This window comes from Dermacentor silvarum, chromosome 9, assembly GCF_013339745.2.
Source record: "Dermacentor silvarum isolate Dsil-2018 chromosome 9, BIME_Dsil_1.4, whole genome shotgun sequence".
Classification (NCBI taxonomy): Eukaryota; Metazoa; Arthropoda; class Arachnida; order Ixodida; family Ixodidae; genus Dermacentor; species Dermacentor silvarum.
The window spans coordinates 136,316,982-136,339,061 of NC_051162.1; the positions used below are offsets into that span (position 1 = coordinate 136,316,982).

The window sequence follows — 22,080 nt, forward strand, 5'->3', positions numbered from 1 at the left end:
CGAAGACCCGGTTAGAGCAGTGGGAACGTCAGGGCAGGCACGCCGAAAAATCAGGCAAAGTATCAACCAAGCAGTCATTTGACTCTCCAGCTAGAGCCACCTCGTCACAGCAACGGTGAACTCTGACAGCGGCAGGTTTGCCGACGCCGGCCACGCCAAATGCGCGAGCCTCTGCCGGCTACAGCTGATCGCGACCGACGAAGCGGCAACGCGGTTGGATGGGACGTTGCGGGGGACGCGCGGACTTGACCCAGGCATGGCTGATGGATCGGATCGTACTGGCTTTGGTGATAATCCGAGACGACTGGTGAACAGTGAACCGGACCAACCAGACGGCCTCAAAGACTGTGACGAACTGTGTGTTGTTTTGTTTTTTCCTCTTTGCTCTATACGCCTCACTTTCTTTTTTTTTTGTTCTTTACGTCTCCTGCGGCGTTGACAAACACCTGCCCTGCGTCAAAAGGGATCAGGACCACTCACTTACTTATCTGTTGGCTGAAAGCCGGCTACAGAGCCACGGCTTCAGTCGGCTTTTTATTGCGATAGCAATTATATGGACACTTCAACCGGATTTATGCCGTCGGCGTCGCCGTTGCCGTCGTTGTCGCCGTGAGGTTCCGTATAGATAAAATCTTCGCCGCGCGCCGTATGCCCGAGCGGAAGCGTGCGCGGACGCGCGCTATCACGGAGAGCGAACGCACTCATCTCCCACGCGCAAGCAAGGAAGCAGGAAGCCAGCGCCGGAGGGAGCGGGGGGGGGGCACTTCTACTCTGCCAACAACCGCGCTCGTCGCTCGTCCGCACCGTCTCTTATCTCCACACGGCTCTGACCTTTATGCGCCGTGCATTCGCCGCTCAGTTTCCGTTGAAGCGATAGACCGCACGTACCTTCGCCCGCTGCGGCGTATCTTGCTGCCAGCGTTTTGACAGTCGTTGTCTGCAGTCATTCAGTGTGATCTATTCGTGTTTGTTTGTGCGCGCTCACACCACGCTTGTTCATTCAGTTAGTAATAGTCGGGCCACATTTTCCAACGCACGCTACACATGTAATGCTGCCCGGATCGGCAGTGCAGCGCTACAGGTGTGTCCCTTCGCACGCGCTGCCCACGGGAAGCGCTTCTCATCAACACCACCGTTTCACACGCACCTTCTCGTGGTCATCGAGTCTCTCTCCATGTCGGTCTACTTACGCCGCAGCACACCTGCTTACTTAATCAGCTCATGTTTACTGCAATTCATATTGCTACCAAAGCCGCTCACCTTACTTCGTATGACATTGCTGTGTTGCTATCGCATTCATTGCTTCGCCCTTAGGGCGAAACTGTGACATTTTTTAACGTGTAGCATATCTTCGACGCTATTTCTAACGCGTTGTTTAGATGCGAAGCAGCTTATGGTCGGGGCTATGTCACTCTCTCCCTCCCTCCATTCATCCGCCGTGCGGCGTCCACACCCGCACTGCGCATGCGCGGCCTCCTCCCCCTCCTCACCTTGTCTCGTCTCCTCTCCTCTCGGCATTTCTCCTCTCCTCTCCGACGCTCCTCTCCTCTCCGGATTGCGCAACGAATGGCAACACCTGCGGCTCCGCGCGCGATAATGCGAAGCAAGTTAGGTTAGAGGCGCGACTGTAGGCGCTGATACTCCGCTGGGGGGCGCCACTGTAGCTCGCGGTATAATGACGCGCGTGCGCGCTTCGCTCCTCTCATTCTCCTCCCGCAACGCCGCGACGAGTGCCACTGACAAGCGCCAGCGTCAACGTCAGTGTCAGCGCCGTGGATAGCGCCGCGGAGAAGAGGGCTAGAGCCGCTGCCACGAAACGGTAGCGGCGACAGGCCGATCCCGAACTTCGAGTCGACCCCATCGCTGCTTCGCATACTATTCAGGGTTCCCCTACGGGAAGATGGTGTAATTTTTTTTCATTTGCAGCGTTTCATTTTTCATTTCTTTCTGTCTCTCTCTCTTTCTCTCTATCTGTGTTTTTCTTTCTTTCCCTCTCTTTCTTTAAATGTTTCTCTCTCTCTCGCTCTCATTTTCTCTTTCTCTCGCCCATAGCAAGTTCTGTTACAATCGTTGGTATAACGCAATCATATGGTTCATATGGCAATCATACCCTAGTGGTTATGACGCTTGCCTTCGGACCGGTTTCGAATCCCGCCTCGCCAAGAAAGTTTTATTTATTTATTTATTTATTTATTTATTTATTTATTTATTTATTTATTTATTTATTTATTTATTTATTTATTTATTTATTACTCTCGCTCTCTGTCTGGCTCTCTTTCTCTCTCTGCCTCTCTGCACCTCCTTTTCTCATGCTTGGTTTTGGCCGGGCGGTTGAATCGAGTGACAAAGTTTTTCGCGTTTAGGTGCTCAAGAAAGACTTTAAAATAACAGATCACTCGATCAACCTAACTAGGCCACCCAAACCTGGCGACTGATCAGCGACCTTCTTGGCAACTCTTCTTCCGCCCTCTCCACTCTTGCACTTTGCTCTCCGCTTCGGCCTGGACGCCAGCGCTTCCTCCACCCAGTCATGGCCTTCATCTCCCCTCGGCGAGTTGTGTGCAGGGCTCCGCAAACCTCGGCTGCTGAAGCCGCGTGATGATCCGTAGCATTATTAACGCCAGAGCCCCGTGTCGCAGACAATCCGGTGTCGGCGTTCGGCGTCGACGGCGTTGTACGGAAGAGAAAATCATCCCGTATATATTGAAGTATATGCCAAGGCCTTGCTATAGGATGGGATAGGAATAAACTTTATTTGTCCAACGGTTATGGCTGTTGGTGCCCGGGGCTAGGCTACCAGGGGTCCATCGCCGGAGAAAAATCTTCCGAGATCCTCGGCAATGGCCTTACTATATGGCATGTGGTATATGCGGGTTATATTGCCACACAATTATATCACTAAAGTTGCTCGATCATACCTTGCCTTACATTCTTGGCAAAGTTATTCCTCGGAATTTTGAGAATCACAGCTCACAAATGAAAGCGCTTGTCCGGACACGGAATTTTGAGAATGGCAGCGCTTGTCCATGTCTGCTATTCGTCCCCGTGTTTCTTCTCGCGCTGTGTATTACCAGAACAAACAAATTTCGTGAAACAAAACAGCGACAGTGCATGCCTCGCATGGTAAATCTTCTCAGTCTGAAGTATTACAAGTGAGAAATAATGACAGAAACCTGAAAATTATGTAAGCTTTCTGGCGTAGCTGTGCACTACCTCTGGGATCGGCCCACGCAAGAGCCCGCGTTTCTACCAGAAAGCTCGCCTTCGTGCATAGCGCTCGCCGCCAGCGTTTCCCGGTAAACATTACGGTTACATTAGCTGCAGTTACCAGGAAGCGTGAGAAACAGTCAGGGATCTTTGCATGCTATCGCGTTCCACTCTTAAAGGCGAAGCTTAACCGTCCTCCAAGTTTTAATGATAACGTTTATTGAGAAAGCTTAAGCGATAATAAGGATGGTTGAAGAGAGAGCTTGCTACCACTATCGGCATCCACAGCCGGCGCAGTCGACCCAATTCTCTGGGGAAAGCTAAGATAGAGGTCGAGCGACGGTCCTCTAGACCGGCCATGGGTCGAATCTGCTCATCGTAGCCGGTGAAGGAGTCTTTTGCGTGCCACAAAACACGTTGCTTCATATTGATACCATTATGCAGAGCTGCTTGTGCTACAACATAATGGTATTTGCGGTTCAAGTAAAGTTTGTTTTGATGCCGAACCTTCTGTCTTGACATTACAGATCTTCATCAACAACGAGTTCGTCGACTCCAAGTCTGGGAAGACATTCGCCACGTTTAACCCGGTGAATGAGGAAAAGATAGCTGATGTCCAGGAAGGGAGCAAGGTGAGTTCTCTGACGAAATGTGTCCGTGTGTCCGCCTGCCTTTTCAAACTGTGAATCGTCACCAACTTGCTCAGCTTTCTCACAGTCTAAGCGGTGCGTTCGCAATCATTAGCTGCGGTGTTCTTCTTTCCTTTCTTTTCGATTTTTCCATAATGCTACTGCCAATTTTAGGCGTGCGGAGGAGTCGCCGTCACTCGCTGTGCTTTCGCCCGCAGCTTCGTCTTTGAACCAAGAAACGACCTGTTCATGAAAGCGTGCATATCAATTAATCAGTCATTGCACGTGCGTAACTAAAATTGTCATTATCTACACCACTGGCTTAACCTTGAGACGTTGTTCTTTAATCGAAAATAACTCGCAATTTCTTCGGTGACTCTAAAGCTACGTTCTCCTTACTCCTTTTACTTGTCCTTCGGGGCAATTTCGATGAGAACTTTTTTCCTACGCAAGTCTGCGTATTTGGGTCATTTTTTCCTTGCAGGAAGACATCGACGCGGCCGTGAAAGCAGCGAGAGAAGCCTTCAGGCGCGGCTCCAAGTGGCGAACCATGGACGCTTCACAGCGCGGCACCATCATCAACAGTTTGGCCGACCTGATGGAACAGAACGCCGACTATATGGCGGTAAGAAAAGGCGCTATCTTTCAGTGTGGACGCTCGCGCCGTACAAATTCGCATTAAGTATACCGAAAAGCCATTTCTGATTTTCCTTTTTTAACACGAAATTGCTTTATGCCAGGGTCCAGGGTCAATTTTCTGTAATAGATGTGACGTCCGGCGCGAACGCGTAAAATATGCTTTCTTGACAGGGATGGCGCCGCCATCTAGGAGCGGTGAAGCGAAGTACTGCATCATGACACTAACGAGCGCCGACAGGGAGCGCTTCGGTAGTCTCAGAGCAACGGAGGCTCCAACGCGGTGTAGCCTGGTGTAGGTGGTGTAGACTCAGTTTCCGCACATGGTTTGTCTTTCGCGTCCGATTAGCCTGTGACGCCTCGTCGCCTACGGAGTGCAGCTTCAACATGCATCAGCAGTGCATACACGTCGCCTACTGCTTCACTTGCGATGACAACAACTAAGAAAACTGCTCTCTAAGCGGCGCAGACAGGCAACGACGTCGACGGGGGAATCTCGCTTTGGTCCCGCGAGAGACACGCCAGCGTAAAGCAGAACGCCTTCGTGCGTTCGCGGCGCGCGCTGCGAACTCTGTCACTCGCATTTCTGAAGCTGAGCGTATCGCAACTCAACTGGCTGCCCAAGACACTACGGAGCCGTACCAAAATGGTCGTACTTTCGCCGAAGCGACTCGGCAGCAGGACGCCGCCGCCAACAGGACATCGCGCGCCAAGCAAATCTGCAACACGGTCGCCGACCCACCAATCGCGCGCCTTTCGCTGCAGCGGTCCGTGAGTTCACGAAGCGATTTACTAACAACCCGTTGGGTATCAATTGTACGATTTGCGAACTCCTGTGCGGTTATGGCGGATTTGCGCAGTGCTCAGGCGCGTGCAATGCAGTCTCTCCGGGGGATGCTTCCCGGTCGCGAGTCGTTCGACAACTTTCGCTTGTGTAACAATTGTCGAGGATCCCTGTGTTGTGGTAGGGTGCCGCTGATGGCTACTTGCAACCTAATTTTTTACGTACACTAAACATGCAACAGCTGTGAAAACTCCTTCGTTTCACTTTCGTGTTTTACCGATTCCTCTGAAATAGGGAGCAACCATAATTTTTATTGCGATAGCAATTATATGGACACTTCAACCAGATTTCTGCCGTCGGCGTCGCCGTCGTCGTCGCCGTGAGGTTCTGTATGAAGTCCAAAGGCGATAAAATCGTCGCTGCGCGCCGTATGCGCGAGTGAAAGCGCGCGGGGGACGCGCGCTATCACGAAGAGCGAACGGACGGCGGAAAGCAAACGCGACCGTCGCACGAAAGGCCGTGGGGGTATGGAAGGGAGGGAGGCGGGACGACGCTGTGCTGCGGCACCAAATGCTTATCTTGCAACAGGCAGCAAGGGGAACTGGCCACTCAATCTCCAACGCGAAAGCAAGAAAGCGGGAAGGAAGCGCGGGAGGGAGGTGGGGGGAGGGGCAGCTTCTACTCTGCCAACAACTACGCTTGTACTGGCTGTGGTGGCGGTCGCCCGCACCGTCTCTTATCTCCACACGGCTCTGACCTTTGTATGCGCTGTGCATTCTGCGCTCAGTTTCCGTTGAAGCGATAGACCGCACGAACCTTTGCCCGCTGCGGCGGCTGCGCTTGCTGCCAGCGTTTCGACAGTCGTTGTCTGCGGTCATTCAGTGTGATCTATTCATGTTTGCTTGTGCGCACTGACACCGCGCTTGTTAATTCAGTTAGTAAGCGAATGTGTCCAAGTTTATGCAGCTGATAAAACTACTATCCCTACTCCGAATAGCTCTCTACTAATTTGCTATCGCAACTGATGCTTCGCCTTTCGGGCGAAACAGCGACAATTTTTTTATTAAGGTCCAAAGCCTCATATTCCTAGCCAAAATGCTGGCAAGTGTCGGGGTGCACTAAATATTTAACTACGGTACTTGTGTCAACGAACCAATTTGGGTTTCAGTCCAGCAATGGTGGATGCGTCATTACGTCGTGATACAATGAAAAAAAAATGTCGCAGTTTCCCCCGAAAGGCGGAGCATCGATTGCGATAGCAAATTAGCAGATAGCCATACGAGTAAGGATTGTATTTTTATCGGCCGTATCAGCTTGTAAACATTCGCTTTTGCTAAGTAAATTAACAAGGATTGTGTCAGCGCGCACAGCAAACATGAACACATGGTGATGTGTTCATGTGGGTGATGTGTTCATGACCGCGGTGATGAACACCGCGGTCGCCACACGGTGACCGCGGACACTCGCTGTCAAAACGTTGGCGTGAGGAAACGCGGCAGCGGCAGCGAGTGAAGTGTTGTCGTGTTGTCTATCGCTTCAACCCAAACTAATCGGCAAGAACGCAGCAGGCACAAAGGTATGAGCCGTCGAAGCGCCTAGACTCTGCCCCAACGCAGGTCGCTCACATACGCAGTTGCAGCCGGAGTAGAATGCCGCGCCCCCTCCCCTCTCACTCCCCTCCCCCGGTGCCTCGCAACGTTGGGTGCCTCGCGCGAGACGGAAGACGGCGCGCTTCCTGCCCGCTTGCCTTCCTCCCTTACGCGCGGAGGAGACTGAACAGCGATCGTTGGCTCCCCTCGCACGCTTTCCCTCGCACATACAGCGTAGGGCGCGCGGCGACGGTCTTGGACTTTATACGGAACCTTACGGCGACGGCAGAAATGTGCCTGGAGTGTTCATATAAGTGCTATAACAAAAAAAAAATACTGTGGGGTCTTACGCGCCCAAAATCACCATCTGATTACGAGACACGCCACAGTGGGGGACTGCGAAACAATTTGGACCACCTGGGGTACTTTAACGTGCACCTTAATCTAAGTACACGGGTGTTTTCGCATTTCACCCTCATCGAAATGCGGCCGCGGTGGTCAGGATTCAATCCCGTGACCTCGTGCTTAGCAGCCCAACACCTTAGCCACTATGCAACCACGGCGGGTCGTGATGCGATGGCTGGCTCCTTTCCAGCGATCGCAGCGTCTGCTGCACGTGAACTTATCCCGAACAAATGCGTGTAGCGCTCTAATTTATTTATTTTATGAGCCATATCATCATATCTAGTCTTATTGCTACGTAAAGTCGACAAATTTTGTTACTCGGGTCTATTGTGGACCGATTAAAATTGTTTCACTCGCTCGCTCGCTCGCTCACTCACTCACTCACTCACTCACTCACTCACATAAGTCGGCAGTGTGGGAGAACACTCACTCACACTCACTCACCATAACTTTTCCAGGACCCGCACTCACTCACGTTCGCACTCACCTCCACTCACACTCACAGGCACTCACTCGCACTCGCACTCACCTGCACTCACACTCACTAGTACTCACTCGCAGTCGCACTCACCTGTACTCACACTCACTGGCACTCACTCGCACTCACCTGCACTCACACTCCCTGGCACTCGCTCTCCCTGGCGCTCACTCGCACTCACCTGCACCCACACTCACTGGCACTCACTCGCATTCGCTCTCACCTGCACTCACACTCACTGGCACTCACTCGCACTCACACTCACCTGCACTCACACTCACTGGCACTCACTCGCACTCGCACTCACCTGTACTCACACTCACTGGCACTCACTCGCACTCGCACTCACCTGCACTCACACTCACTGGCACTCACTCGCACTCACACTCACCTGCACTCACACTCACTGGCACTCACTCGCACTCACCTGCACTCCCACTCACTGGCACTCACTCGCACTCACCTGCACTCCCACTCACTGGCACTCACTCGCACTCACCTGCACTCACAATCACTGGCACTCACTCGCACTCACCTGCACTCCCACTCACTGGCACTCACTCGCACTCACCTGCACTCACACTCACTGGCACTCACTCGCACTCACACTCACCTGCACTCACACTCACTGGCACTCACTCGCACTCACCTGCACTCCCACTCACTGGCACTCACTCGCACTCACCTGCACTCCCACTCACTGGCACTCACTCGCACTCACCTGCACTCACAATCACTGGCACTCACTCGCACTCACCTGCACTCCCACTCACTGGCACTCACTCGCACTCACCTGCACTCACACTCACTGGCACTCACTCGCACTCACACTCACCTGCACTCACACTCACTGGCACTCACTCGCACTCACCTGCACTCCCACTCACTGGCACTCACTCGCACTCACCTGCACTCCCACTCACTGGCACTCACTCGCACTCACCTGCACTCACAATCACTGGCACTCACTCGCACTCGCACTCACCTGTACTCACAATCACTGGCACTCACTCGCACTCACACTCACTGGTACTCGCTCGCACTCACATTCACTTACACTGACATTCACTGGCACTCACTCGCACTCACCTGCACTCACACTCACTCGCACTCACCTCCACTCACACTCACTGGCACTCACTCGCACTCACCTGCACTCACAATCACTGACTGGCACTCGCTCTCACTGGCACTCACTCGCACTCACCTGCGCTCACACTCACTGGCACTCACTCGCACTCACCTGCCCTCACACTCACTGGCACTCGCCGACACTCGCACTCACTTACACTCACATTCACTGGCACTCACTCGCACTCACCTCCACTCACACTCACTGGCACTCACTCGCACTCACCTGCACTCACAATCACTGGCACTCGCCGACACTCGCACTCACTTACACTCACATTCACTGGCACTCACTCGCACTCACCTCCACTCACACTCACTGGCACTCACTCGCACTCACCTGCACTCACAATCACTGGCACTCGCTCTCACTGGCACTCACTCGCACTCACCTGCGCTCACACTCACTGGCACTCACTCGCACTCACCTGCCCTCACACTCACTGGCACTCGCCGACACTCGCACTCACTTACACTCACATTCACTGGCACTCACTCGCACTCACCTGCACTCACAATCACTGGCACTCGCTCTCACTGGCACTCACTCGCACTCACCTCCACTCACACTCACTGGCACTCACTCGCACTCACCTGCACTCACAATCACTGGCACTCGCCGACACTCGCACTCACTTACACTCACATTCACTGGCACTCACTCGCACTCACCTCCACTCACACTCACTGGCACTCACCTGCACTCACAATCACTGGCACTCGCCGACACTCGCACTCACTTACACTCACATTCACTGGCACTCACTCGCACTCACCTCCACTCACACTCACTGGCACTCACTCGCACTCACCTGCACTCACAATCACTGGCACTCGCTCTCACTGGCACTCACTCGCACTCACCTGTGCTCACACTCACTGGCACTCACTCGCACTCACCTGCCCTCACACTCACTGGCACTCGCCGACACTCGCACTCACTTACACTCACATTCACTGGCACTCACTCGCACTCACCTCCACTCACACTCACTGGCACTCACTCGCACTCACCTGCACTCACAATCACTGGCACTCGCCGACACTCGCACTCACTTACACTCACATTCACTGGCACTCACTCGCACTCACCTCCACTCACACTCACTGGCACTCACTCGCACTCACCTGCACTCACAATCACTGGCACTCGCCGACACTCGCACTCACTTACACTCACATTCACTGGCACTCACTCACTCGCACTCACCTCCACTCACACTCACTCGCACTCACCTGCACTCACAATCACTGGCACTCGCCGACACTCGCACTCACTTACACTCACATTCACTGGCACTCACTCGCACTCACCTCCACTCACACTCACTGGCACTCACTCGCACTCACCTGCACTCACAATCACTGGCACTCGCTCTCACTGGCACTCACTCGCACTCACCTGCGCTCACACTCACTGGCACTCACTCGCACTCACCTGCCCTCACACTCACTGGCACTCGCCGACACTCGCACTCACTTACACTCACATTCACTGGCACTCACTCGCACTCACCTCCACTCACACTCACTGGCACTCACTCGCACTCACCTGCACTCACAATTACTGGCACTCGCCGACACTCGCACTCACTTACACTCACATTCACTGGCACTCACTCGCACTCACCTGTGCTCACACTCACTGGCACTCACTCGCACTCACCTGCCCTCACACTCACTGGCACTCGCCGACACTCGCACTCACTTACACTCACATTCACTGGCACTCACTCGCACTCACCTCCACTCACACTCACTGGCACTCACTCGCACTCACCTGCACTCACAATCACTGGCACTCGCCGACACTCGCACTCACTTACACTCACATTCACTGGCACTCACTCGCACTCACCTCCACTCACACTCACTGGCACTCACTCGCACTCACCTGCACTCACAATCACTGGCACTCGCCGACACTCGCACTCACTTACACTCACATTCACTGGCACTCACTCGCACTCACCTCCACTCACACTCACTGGCACTCACTCGCACTCACCTGCACTCACAATCACTGGCACTCGCCGACACTCGCACTCACTTACACTCACATTCACTGGCACTCACTCGCACTCACCTGCACTCACAATCACTGGCACTCGCCGACACTCGCACTCACTTACACTCACATTCACTGGCACTCACTCGCACTCACCTCCACTCACACTCACTGGCACTCGCTCTCACTGGCACTCACTCGCACTCACCTGCGCTCACACTCACTGGCACTCACTCGCACTCACCTGCCCTCACACTCACTGGCACTCGCCGACACTCGCACTCACTTACACTCACATTCACTGGCACTCACTCGCACTCACCTCCACTCACACTCACTGGCACTCACTCGCACTCACCTGCACTCACAATCACTGGCACTCGCCGACACTCGCACTCACTTACACTCACATTCACTGGCACTCACTCGCACTCACCTCCACTCACACTCACTGGCACTCACTCGCACTCACCCCTTTGAAATGAGTGCGAGTGTGAGTGAGTGCACTCATGAGTCACTGTGGCGATCTATACCGCTCACAATTCGTGTAAATTCATAACGAAGCTTCCAATTTAGCACCTGTTGCATCGGGAGTGCGCCAAGGCAGTGTTTTCGAACCAGGTTTATTTTTAATATACATAAAAGTTTTGCCTTCCCGATTACATGGTAACATCCGTCTATTCGCTTACTATTGTATTTCGTACCGCAAAATTAATCACAGTGATAATCACCATATACAAAATTCTGCCTTTTCTTGATGTCAGGAGTGGCAAATGACTCTAAATGCCGAAAAATCTGTAACGCTAACAGCAAGAAAGAAACAGATATCTGAGTTTACTTACATTATTAATGACACACCTCTCACTTGTGCATTTCAGCGTAAATATTTAGGTGTCACTTTAACACACGCTCTCCGAAGGGAAAGCCATGTTAACAAAATAACCTCAAGTGGAAATCAATGTACATGCTGAGCAATAAACCGATTCTTCTTTCTCAGAAGACACCTTCGTCTTGCGCCCCCAGATAAAATTTGCTGGCCTACAAAATGCTTGTTCGAACAGTGCTGGAGCACGCCAATATTGTTTGGTTTCCGTACACAAAATAACTCATTGCAAGAATGGAAGGGGTGCAGAGGACGGCAATAAGGTTATGTTTTAATAAATACAAGTTAACGGATTCGTTGACTAAATATTAAAGAGAGCTGATTTATGAACACTGCAAAGAAGAGCAAAAGTAGCACGACTAAAGTTTTCGTTTCAATTTATTCATGGTGACATAAACATTGACGTCAGCCCGAAACTCTCTGTCCATCTCTTTGTCATTGACATTAGACGTGTGCATGCTTGCCGCCCATGTTTGCTAAGCTCCCCTTCGGTCGGATTGAGCCAAGAGCTAGAGCGGGAAATATAGGGAGAGATTGACTGTCCGCATAGTGAGCCACTTAACGCCGAAACAAACACAAAAGGGAGAACAAATCGGTATCTATCATTGCATCTTCGCTTTTTCTCCATGTATGCGAGCGTGCGTGACTGTTACTCTGTGCTAACTTGGCTAGTCCCTCTTCCGCTTTGCCTGTTTATATAAGGAGCCTGTACGTGTACGTTTAAGAGGGAAGCAGGAAGAAAATGAGGAGCCATTCACCCTCTGAAGGCGGATGACCAGCGAAGCTGTAGCAAATCACAAGGTATTAAACGTCTTCACTCAGTGGAAGCCATGGCAAAATTTGCCGGTCATGATTTGGATATGTCTGCCATCAGCGCTCCAGCCCATACATATTCCCTGGTGTATTAAAGAAAATGTCGCAGTTTCGCCCGAAAGGCGAAGCTTCGATTGCGATAGCAAATTAGTAGAGAGCTATACGAAGCAAGGATAGTAGTTTGATGGGCCGTATAAAATTGTAAACATTCGCCTACTAACTAAATAGAGAAGCACGGTGTCACGCGCGAACAGTTAACATGAACGCATCTCGCTCGATGACCGCGGAAACTCGCTGTCAGAACGCTGGAGTAAGGAGGCGCAGCTATAGCCGCGAGCGTATTGACCTTCGTGCCGCCTCTCGCTTCAAAGCGAACTAAACGTCGAAAACACGGCGCATACGAAGTTACCGGTTCTAGTTGAACATTCTGCACGTCGCAAATCGCTTTGAAGAGGAGGCGCACGCGTGCCCTTTTTCCACATCGCAGATCGCTTTCGAGATACGACACCCACGCGGCCGCCGCCGGAGCAAGACGACGCCCCCCCCCCCCCCCCCCCCCCCCCCAATGTCTGACGCGTGACAGAAGCAGCGCGCTTCCGCCCCGCCTTCTCCCTCGCACGCGCGAGATCGAGCATCAAGTGTCGGCTGACCCTCGCAAGCTTGCACTCGCACACGCAGCGTACCGCCGGCACGCTGCGACGATTTTACCGTGTTTGGACTTTATACGGAACCTCACAACGACGTCCACGACCATGGCAGAAGTTCGCTTGGAGCGTCCATATAATTGCTATCGCAATATAATATATCCGCTCATCTCATTATACATTGTCTCACTCATGCCTGATCCTTGGATGATTACGACCTTAGTGAGTGGTTTCTATCTTGGCGTGTACAATCTGCTAGTGTGATAAGTCATCACCGCGAGTGAGCTTGTACACACAACGTGCCTCCATTTTTCCGCAAGCAAGGTGAACCGATATCACCTCGGCTTATCGTTCAAGCACTCACCACGTTCGTACTCATTTCCGCTCACAACCACTCACTCATGTTCACACTCGCCTGCACTCACGTTCACACTCACCTCTACACACCCAGAAGCACTCACCCCGTTTACACTCACAGCACTGAGTCACGTTCACACTCAGCTCCAATCACACAGCACTCAGTCACGTTCACACTCACCTCCACACACCCAGAAGCACTCACCCCGTTCACACTCACAGCACTGAGTCACGTTCACACTCATCTCCACTCACTCTCACAGGCACTCACCACGTTCACACTCACTTCCACTCACACTCATTGGCTCTCAACTCCACTCACACTCACTGGCACTCACCTCCACTCACCGGCACTCACTCGCACTCACACTTACTGGCACTCACTCTCACTCGCACTCCCACTCACACTCACTGGCACTCACGCGCACTCGCACTCACCTCCACTCACACTCACAGGCACTCACTCGCACTCGCACTCACCTCCACTCTGTCACTCACTCACTCACTCACTCACTCACTCACTCACTCACTCACTCACTCACTCACTCACTCACTCACTCACTCACTCACTCACTCACTCACTCAACGTGGTGTGATGGCACGGTAAGTCGATGACACGAGGACGGCCATTTCGAGACCAACTTTTGTGTCGAAATTAAATATAAGTGTATCATATATCGTAATGGTTGATTACGGATTATGAAAAGATAGCACTTTGTAATATATAGGGACGCTGATCAGGGGAACAACAGTCAGGCGCTTTTGTCTTGTTTGTCACGGAATTCTACCAACATAGCAAGTCTGCTTCTGGTGGTGGCTAAAATTAGGTAGTTATCTAAATGATGCTTAAGTATTTGCTACTAATAAGGCCGGCGTCGTATGCTGCTGTGTTTGGTATGATTGCGAGAGAGAGACACAGCTTTTATTCAGTCCTTGATGGGGTCAAAGGCGGGCAGAGGGGCAGAAGACAGCCCCTCTCGCACCCTCCCTTAGACGGCGAGAAGCACCGCGAAAGAACGTGAAACGGAGAACCGCGATTGCAACACCGAAATGGTAACTGAGACCAGCATTAGACGATGTGGAAGAGGCCGGTAGCAGCAATGTTTACTCATCTTATAGATAACTACCAGAGGATGTGGACGTGGGATGAAATCTGGAGAGAGATTTTGCAAATGAAGCAAATAGATTAATTTATTATGTACACTGTCTCCTGTTTGGCTCTTCTTGTTGCGTTTCATCTTTATCTTGGAATTGGATGATGGTGCGTTTGATGATACCGCTGCTCCGTGGCCGATGAGCCCTGGCCGATGCGTGCTGTAGTACGTGACGTAATTGAACAGTTTCACGTTTGATAGACCTTGTACGTAGACGTGGTCGACGACGCTGCCTCCTCTCGATGTTAACCATTATCAACCTTGATCAACTGTACTCAAGCGGCGGCTGCGCATGACGCGACCACGCGTGCCTTGAAAGCTATCTTCGATGAGGACAGAGTACGCCGAGTGCTGATAGCTTCGTGTGCGCTGTGTTCTCGACGCTTAATTCGCGTTGAAGCGACAAGCCAATTCGCTCGCTGCTGCGGGCCCTATCCTGAAAGCGATCGGACGGACGGGTTTCCTCGTTGGGTAGCATAGAAATGCCTACGCATTTAAAAAAGAAAGAAAGCCCTTTAATACAAGTAGAAATCAGCAATCTTGGAAGTAGCGCTCCAATTCACGAACAAAATCATTTTCACACAAATAGAGGCGCAGGCAACGCGTTCCAATCGGCAACATTTCTAAAAAAAACTTGCGAAAACTCGAGGCAGTGGTGTTTCGCGAGTGTGCCTGGTTTTCCTTATGCTGCGAGTCCTAATACGTTTTGGTAAGTCTGAGGCAATATTCCCTGCAAGACAGGTATACAAAAACGACAATCGGCTTATTTTTCTGCGCAATTCCGACGACTGAATATTATGTTGCCGCATTGACAAAGACGATGAGTCACCTCTTATGTATTTATTAAAAATAAACAATACGGATTTCTTTTGAACGCGCTCTAGCTCCCTGATATCTTTTTGTATATGGGGCGGGGGGTCCCAGTCAATAGTGGCATATTCGAGCGTCGCCCTAATATAAAAGTTGTAGGCTCATTGTTTAACGCCAGAAGCTGCTGGTTTGAGTTTTCTCTTAAGCTTTTCTATTGTGTTTGTGATCTTGATGTACTAATTTATATTTTAGGAGGTTTGTGGCTACAAAAGCCCCGTTGTCGTCGCAAAATCTAGTATTGCGAATGAATGTCGTGCCTAGAGGTGCACAGTGTAGTGCTCGACTTTGAACCACCTGGCGGTTATTGATGAGATGTGTGTTGTGAATGGTCTTTAAGAAAACATTCAATCCATAATATCATTAGAGGGTCCAGACTAAGAGAAGGCAGTTGAGACGTTCGGGGACGATGAGATACGTGATCTAATGCATTTGAAAAGTCGATATATATGACATTAGTTTGAAAACAAGAGTCTGGGCAGAAGTGCTCGTATGTGGTAAAATTTGTATTGGTAATGCTTATTGAAACAGAGGCATTAGTGATCATCTGTAGAGATAACACGATATATTTGAGTGCAATATGTGGTACACTAGTTTAAGAGGAATGCAAGTAACGGAAATAGGGCAATCAATTTATAGATTCGAATTGCTGCCAGATTTATGTCAAAGCAATACAGTCAATTTTCGTCATTCGGAATAGTGAGAGAAGTAATGGATTTATAAAAATCATTTGACGGTAACTAGATACTGACATGCTGTCATTTAATATTTATGCGGTTATGTTGTCTCGGCCAGGGCCATCGCAAGCATTATATGGCTCACGAAGCGGAAAATCCGGCGGCGTCCCCTAGATGGTACAAAAAGTCACGTGGTCTCAGCCGATCAACGGGAGGCGCGCGCCGCGTGGGCGCTGGGCCGGCCGTGCGGGGGAAAGACATTAGTCGTAGTTTCGCCCGTAGGGCTAAGCATCGATTGCGTTAGCAAATTAGTAGACAGCTTACGAAGTAAGGACAGTAGTTTTATCGGCCGTATAAACTTGTAAACATAGGCGTACTAACTAAATTAACAAGCATGGTGTCAAGCATTAACAAGCAACTTGCACAGGTAAACATGAACACATCTCACTTGATGACTGCAGAAACTCGCTGTCAAAACGCTGGTGTGAGCAAGCGACAATGCTCACACCAGCGACAACGACAATGCTCCTGCACATTCCTCGCACTTGATTCAGACTTTTTGGGCGAAAAACCAGACTCCTGTAATTCAACAGGCTCCTTAGTCTCCTCATATGGCCCCCTGCGACTTCTGGCTGTTTCCCAAAATCAAGAGGCCATTGAAAGGAGCGCGATTTCAGACAAGAGAGGCCATTATGGATGCAACGACAGCTGAGCTAAACTACATTCCGAAAGAGGCCTTCTCGGAATGCTTCCACCAATGGCAGAGCCGCTGGGAGAAGTGTGTAGAGTCCCAAGAAGACTACTTTGAGGGTGATTAGGTTTCCAACGCTCCAGTTATGCCAGATTTTTTTCTTCGGCCAAAGGTCGGATACTTTTCTAACAGACCTCGTATATATGGGGGCCATGGGGGCCGGTCCCACATCAGTGGGTATCCGTGGTTGTGCAGTGCTTGCTGAACCTCATCGAGAATTACACTGGCAATGGAGCCGACCATTGGCTGTCTCACTAGCTCCGTAGAGCTTCTTTATTTCTTCGCGGACGACAGAGCGAACAATTTCGCTAACCCATTCGGTGCTACTGCTCCCGAAGGTGGCGAACAATTCGGGAGCTGACGCGGCATTCACCTGCCGGTCGAAGAGAGCAGACCGCTGATGAAGGACTTCTTTCACAGCTTCTTTTTGGAGGGCTTCGCACCAGACCAGCAAAACGTTGCTCCTTCACACCACGCATCAGGCGGTGTAGCTTTTTGTCCTCTGGCATAGCAGGATACGCTATGCCAGAGTCATATCCTCGACGTACATGTTGACTGCTTCATTAGGCATCTGAACGTTGGATTGTAGTTCACGCTCAGAGCGTTCACAGCGCTCGGTGTTCCTGTAGCACTCCAGAAGGTGATGTCGGAATTCATGCCAGGATGTTAACACGTCTTCCCTATTTTGGAACCACGTACGGTTGGCGTCCTTTAAGCTGAAGTAGACGTTCCGGAGTTTTGTGGCATTACCCCAGCAGTTGAACGCAACGACACGTTCAAACTCACTCAGTCAGTCATCCACATCCTCATATAAATCTCCGTGAAAGGCAGAAGGTAACAGCGGGTTCTGAAGGGTACAGTGGGTCGGAGTAGAATACGTCGGAACTTCCGTGGTGATTTGAGACAACGTCATAGTAGGCTGTCCTGAACTTTCTGGTAGTAAGCCTCGATGTCGACGCCTTGCTCTGTGAATTGGGGTGTTCATGGGCGTAGGACTCGTCTTCCCGCTGCCAGACGGGGCCTTGCGCATGGGATGCGTCGTCGTCATTGTACCTAGCAACCTCCACCAGTTTTGTCACGCGGTTGGACGACAAGGTGAACAACATGACAAGGTGGTTTTGGCCTGGCTCAGAACCGCTTAGTAAGAATGCTCTACTTTCTCGTCTTCTCCGTGCGCTTTCTCCCCAAAACGCTAGTTGGCATTATATATATAGGTGCCCCCCCCCCCCCCCCCCTCCACTGAAGGGAAACTTTAAGCCTTGCTGCCAGCCGTCGATTACGGTCTGTTGATGTGGGTTAGCGCGTGACACCATGCCCCTTTAGTTAGTAAGAGAATGTTCGATTAACTTAAATCGGCCAAAAAAAATGTACGAATGTTACTTCATGTACTAATCGGTTAATATTTTGCTGTTGCTAACGCTCTTCGCCTATCAAGTTCGCCTTTCCGGCAGAACTGCAATTTTTTTTTGATTATCGGATGTCAGTAGAGGTACGTCAGCACTAGAGCTACAAGCAGAATTTGAGCACGGTGACTGAATTCCCTCAACAGTTTTCTTTAGAACGTCAACAAGGGCAGTCAGTGGACTGACTGATGACATTTTCTATGTTACATACTTTGAGGAGTGCGAATTGGTACGACCTCGTTTAGCATAGCACGCTGCGTTAATTGTAAACACGGTTGCATTTTCGAAATAGATTTGAGTGAAGGTACTGAGCTGTAAACAGAGCTGTAAATGCAAATTCAACTTCACCCGCGAGAGCAAGTAGACGGGAAGCAAGGTGAAAAGAAGGTGTGCGCGAAGAACAATCGGTCGAGACTTGTTTGCGACAGTTGTCAAGCGAGAGAATGATATGGCCCGCAGTAAAAGTGCAACTTACATGACCGCGCTGTGACGTAGCTGCGCCATCGCACGAGACAATGTATTAGCGAAAAAGCTACCTCTTCGTTGCACTGTTATCAGGAATTCTTTAGTCTTGGCAGAAGCACCTTGTGTACCCGTTTAATTACGCCGTTTTGTACGCCTTGCGTAGCTTGTTTACGCAACATAGTGGCACTGATCTTAAGCTTTGAATTACATCTGCATTGCTCGATGATGTGACTCCAATCCCAATTTACCCTATTCCAGAGCTTGGAAACCTTGAACAATGGGAAACCATTCACGGAAGCCATACAGGACATCAAGTTTGGCGTGAAATGTCTGCGATACTGCGCCGGGTACAGCGACAAGGTCCATGGGAAAACAGTTCCAGCAGGTGATCATACTCTTTTGTTTGTGCAAGTGAGCTTGCGTCAATTAGCATGGATATTTTCGTGTGTTTCATTATCTCAGGGTCTCAAGAAATAATTTCAACAAGTTCTGCGTAACATCGCTCGCAGTCATCAGACCACACTAATGGGGCCTCTTTTTGGGTAAGGGCAGTGAGACGTTATGTCTTTGTTGCATAATCCTTTGTGAAGGCCCGGAAATGCCCGGCAAGGCATAAAAACACTCGAAGCCAGTGCATATCAAAAGGCTTGGCGAGACTCTTGATACGCTGAACACTTTCTTCTTTAGTACTTTTTTGTCTTCCCATCAAATATAGGGATATAGAAAAGATAGAAATAATTCAAAGATTAGCGGCTCGTTTTATATATATCCGGTATAAACGCCGGGATTCTCCGTCTACTACGTTGAAAGAAGCAAAGCTGGAAGGCTTAAAAGACCGCAGAAGAATTGCTAGAATTAGGTTTCTAAGCCGATTATATTTATCGAAACTAGGCATTGATCCGCAAGAGTACATAGCTGCACAATCATTTGAAAAATCCCGTCATAGGCATCAACACTATATTGAACTTATTTTTGGTCGCACGGATGTTTATAAGTATTCATTTTTCCCCAATAGCAGACTGGAATGGATTGTCGCATGATTCTCTCCTTCTTGCTCCTGATGAATGATATGGACCGTCAGAATGCATTATCTGTGATGTGCTATATTGTTAACGTTGCGCGTTGCTTCGTTTCTTTTTATCGCTTTTTTTTATCCGTGCAATATCTCGTTCAGTTTTCTATAAGTATGCATCGTCCAGTTCTGGTGTCTGTTTTTCAAGGTTGAATATTTTTGTCTTTTTGTATTTTGCCTCTCCTGCCTGGACCATATTCGGTCCGCAGTATGTGATAAATAAAAAAAATGTCACAGTTTCGCCCTAAGGGCGAAGCAATGAATGCGATAGCAACACAGCAATGCCATACGAAGTAAGGTGAGCGGCTTTGGTAGCAATATGAATTGTAGTAAACATGAGCTGATTAAGTAAGGAGGTGTGCTGCGCCGTAAGTAGACCGACATGAAGAGAGACTCGATGACCACGAGAAGGCACCTGTGAAACGGTGGTGTTCATGAGAAGCGCTTCCCCTGGGCAGCGCGTGCGAAGGGACACACCTGTAGCGCTGCACTGCCAATCCGGGCAGCATTGCATGTTTAGCGTGCGTTGGAAAATGTGGCCCGACTATTACTAACTCAATGAACAAGCGTGGTGTGAGCGCGCACAAACAAACATGAATAGATCACACTGAATGACTGCAGACAACCACTGTCAAAACGCTGGCAGCAAGCAGCGGGCGAAGGTACGTGCGGTCTATCGCTTCAACGGAAACTGAGCGGCGAATGCACGGCGCATAAAGGTCAGAGCCGTGTGGAGATAAGCGACGGTGCGAGCGAGCGACGAGCGCGGTTGCTAGCAGAGTATAAGTGCGCCCCCGCCCCCCCCCCTCCCCATCTCCCTCCGGCGCTGGCTTCCCGCTTCCTTGCTTGCGCGTGGGAGATTGAGTGCGTTCGCTCTCCGTGATAGCGCGCGTCCCCGCACGCTTCCGCTCGGGCATACGGCGCGCGGCGAAGATTTTATCTATAGGGAACCTGACGGCGACGGCGACGGCGACGCCAACGGCAGAAATCCGGTTGAAGTGTCCATATAATTGCTATCGCAATAAAATAAAATAAAATATCCTGCCAAGCAAAACAACCCTATGGGAGAAGAATTCACTATTTCTGCGGAGTTCACTATCTTCCCAGCGGAGTCCCCATGACTAGAGTTGTGACAACACCTGTTGGCAGAGTAATCTTCTGTTTTGTGGCAATTCCCTGTTCGATTTGTGTTGCAAATCGCGAGGCCAGGACTCGAAGGACACATATTTTAAGCAGTAGAGAAGCTCTTCGGAAGTGGGCAGTGCTTTAACCTGGACTTGTCTGTGGCAATCTTTTGTCATCCCGTGTATCCTGTGCCACGACAGAGGAATCTGGAAGCGTGGGATCCGCCAATCGCAGTAGGCGCCTCTTCTCAAAGTCCAGCAAATTACCATCTCTCTGCATGTAAAAAATTGCTTGGTCCCACAATTGGACTGGGTTCATTTGAAATGCCAAAACAAAACTTTTTTCCACGTGTCCCGTGATTCTTTCATATGTTAGGTACGGGCGCATGGGAAGTATCCGATTGGAGTCACTTAACCAGTGGTTCTGCTCGCACGCGTACTGGAAAAAGTCCAGCCAGAAAACGGCACCATCCGTGCTACCATCAAACAGTTCTAGCTTCACTGGCTCTCGACGTATCGCACCAGCGGCAAATATATTCAAAATTGCTTGCTGTTGTTCCATTCGCTGCATTTGCGTTTGCGTTAATTGTGCCATCGCACTATAATATGCCTTGCAGAGGCGGCCGTGCGTTCCTATCTGTATCGCCTTGATCGTCACATTTATTTGCGATTTGTTTTTTCATAGATTCAAGTTCTGCGAGTTTCATGTAAATTTTCACGGTACCTGTTTCGGTTTTTTCATAGATTCAAGTCCTGCGAGTTTCATGTAAATTTTCACGGTACCTCTTTCGGTTTTTTCATAGATTCAAGTTGTGCGAGTTTCATGTAAATTTTCACGGTACCTCTTTCGGCTTTTTCATAGATTCAAGTTCTGCAAGTTTGATGTAAATTTTCTCGGTACCTCTTTCGGTGACGTCGCTGATCGGGGCCTTGGCTTTGTTGGTGATGGTTTCGCCAAGTGTAGTCAGTTCTTCCGGCGGCGCAACAAAGTTCTCACCGTCCA

At 50.4% G+C, this 22,080-nt stretch overlaps 1 protein-coding gene across 1 annotated transcript in view; it reads left to right on the forward strand.

Moving 5' to 3' along the window:
- Window positions 1–22,080, forward strand: part of LOC119464423 (aldehyde dehydrogenase 1A1) — a 97,328-nt gene that overhangs the window by 14,926 nt on the left and 60,322 nt on the right. The window contains exons 2-4 of the mRNA XM_037725385.2: window positions 3,735–3,839; window positions 4,321–4,461; window positions 19,140–19,266. Of these exons, the coding sequence (XP_037581313.1) occupies window positions 3,735–3,839; window positions 4,321–4,461; window positions 19,140–19,266 (373 nt within the window). The remainder of the gene's footprint in view (window positions 1–3,734; window positions 3,840–4,320; window positions 4,462–19,139; window positions 19,267–22,080) is intronic.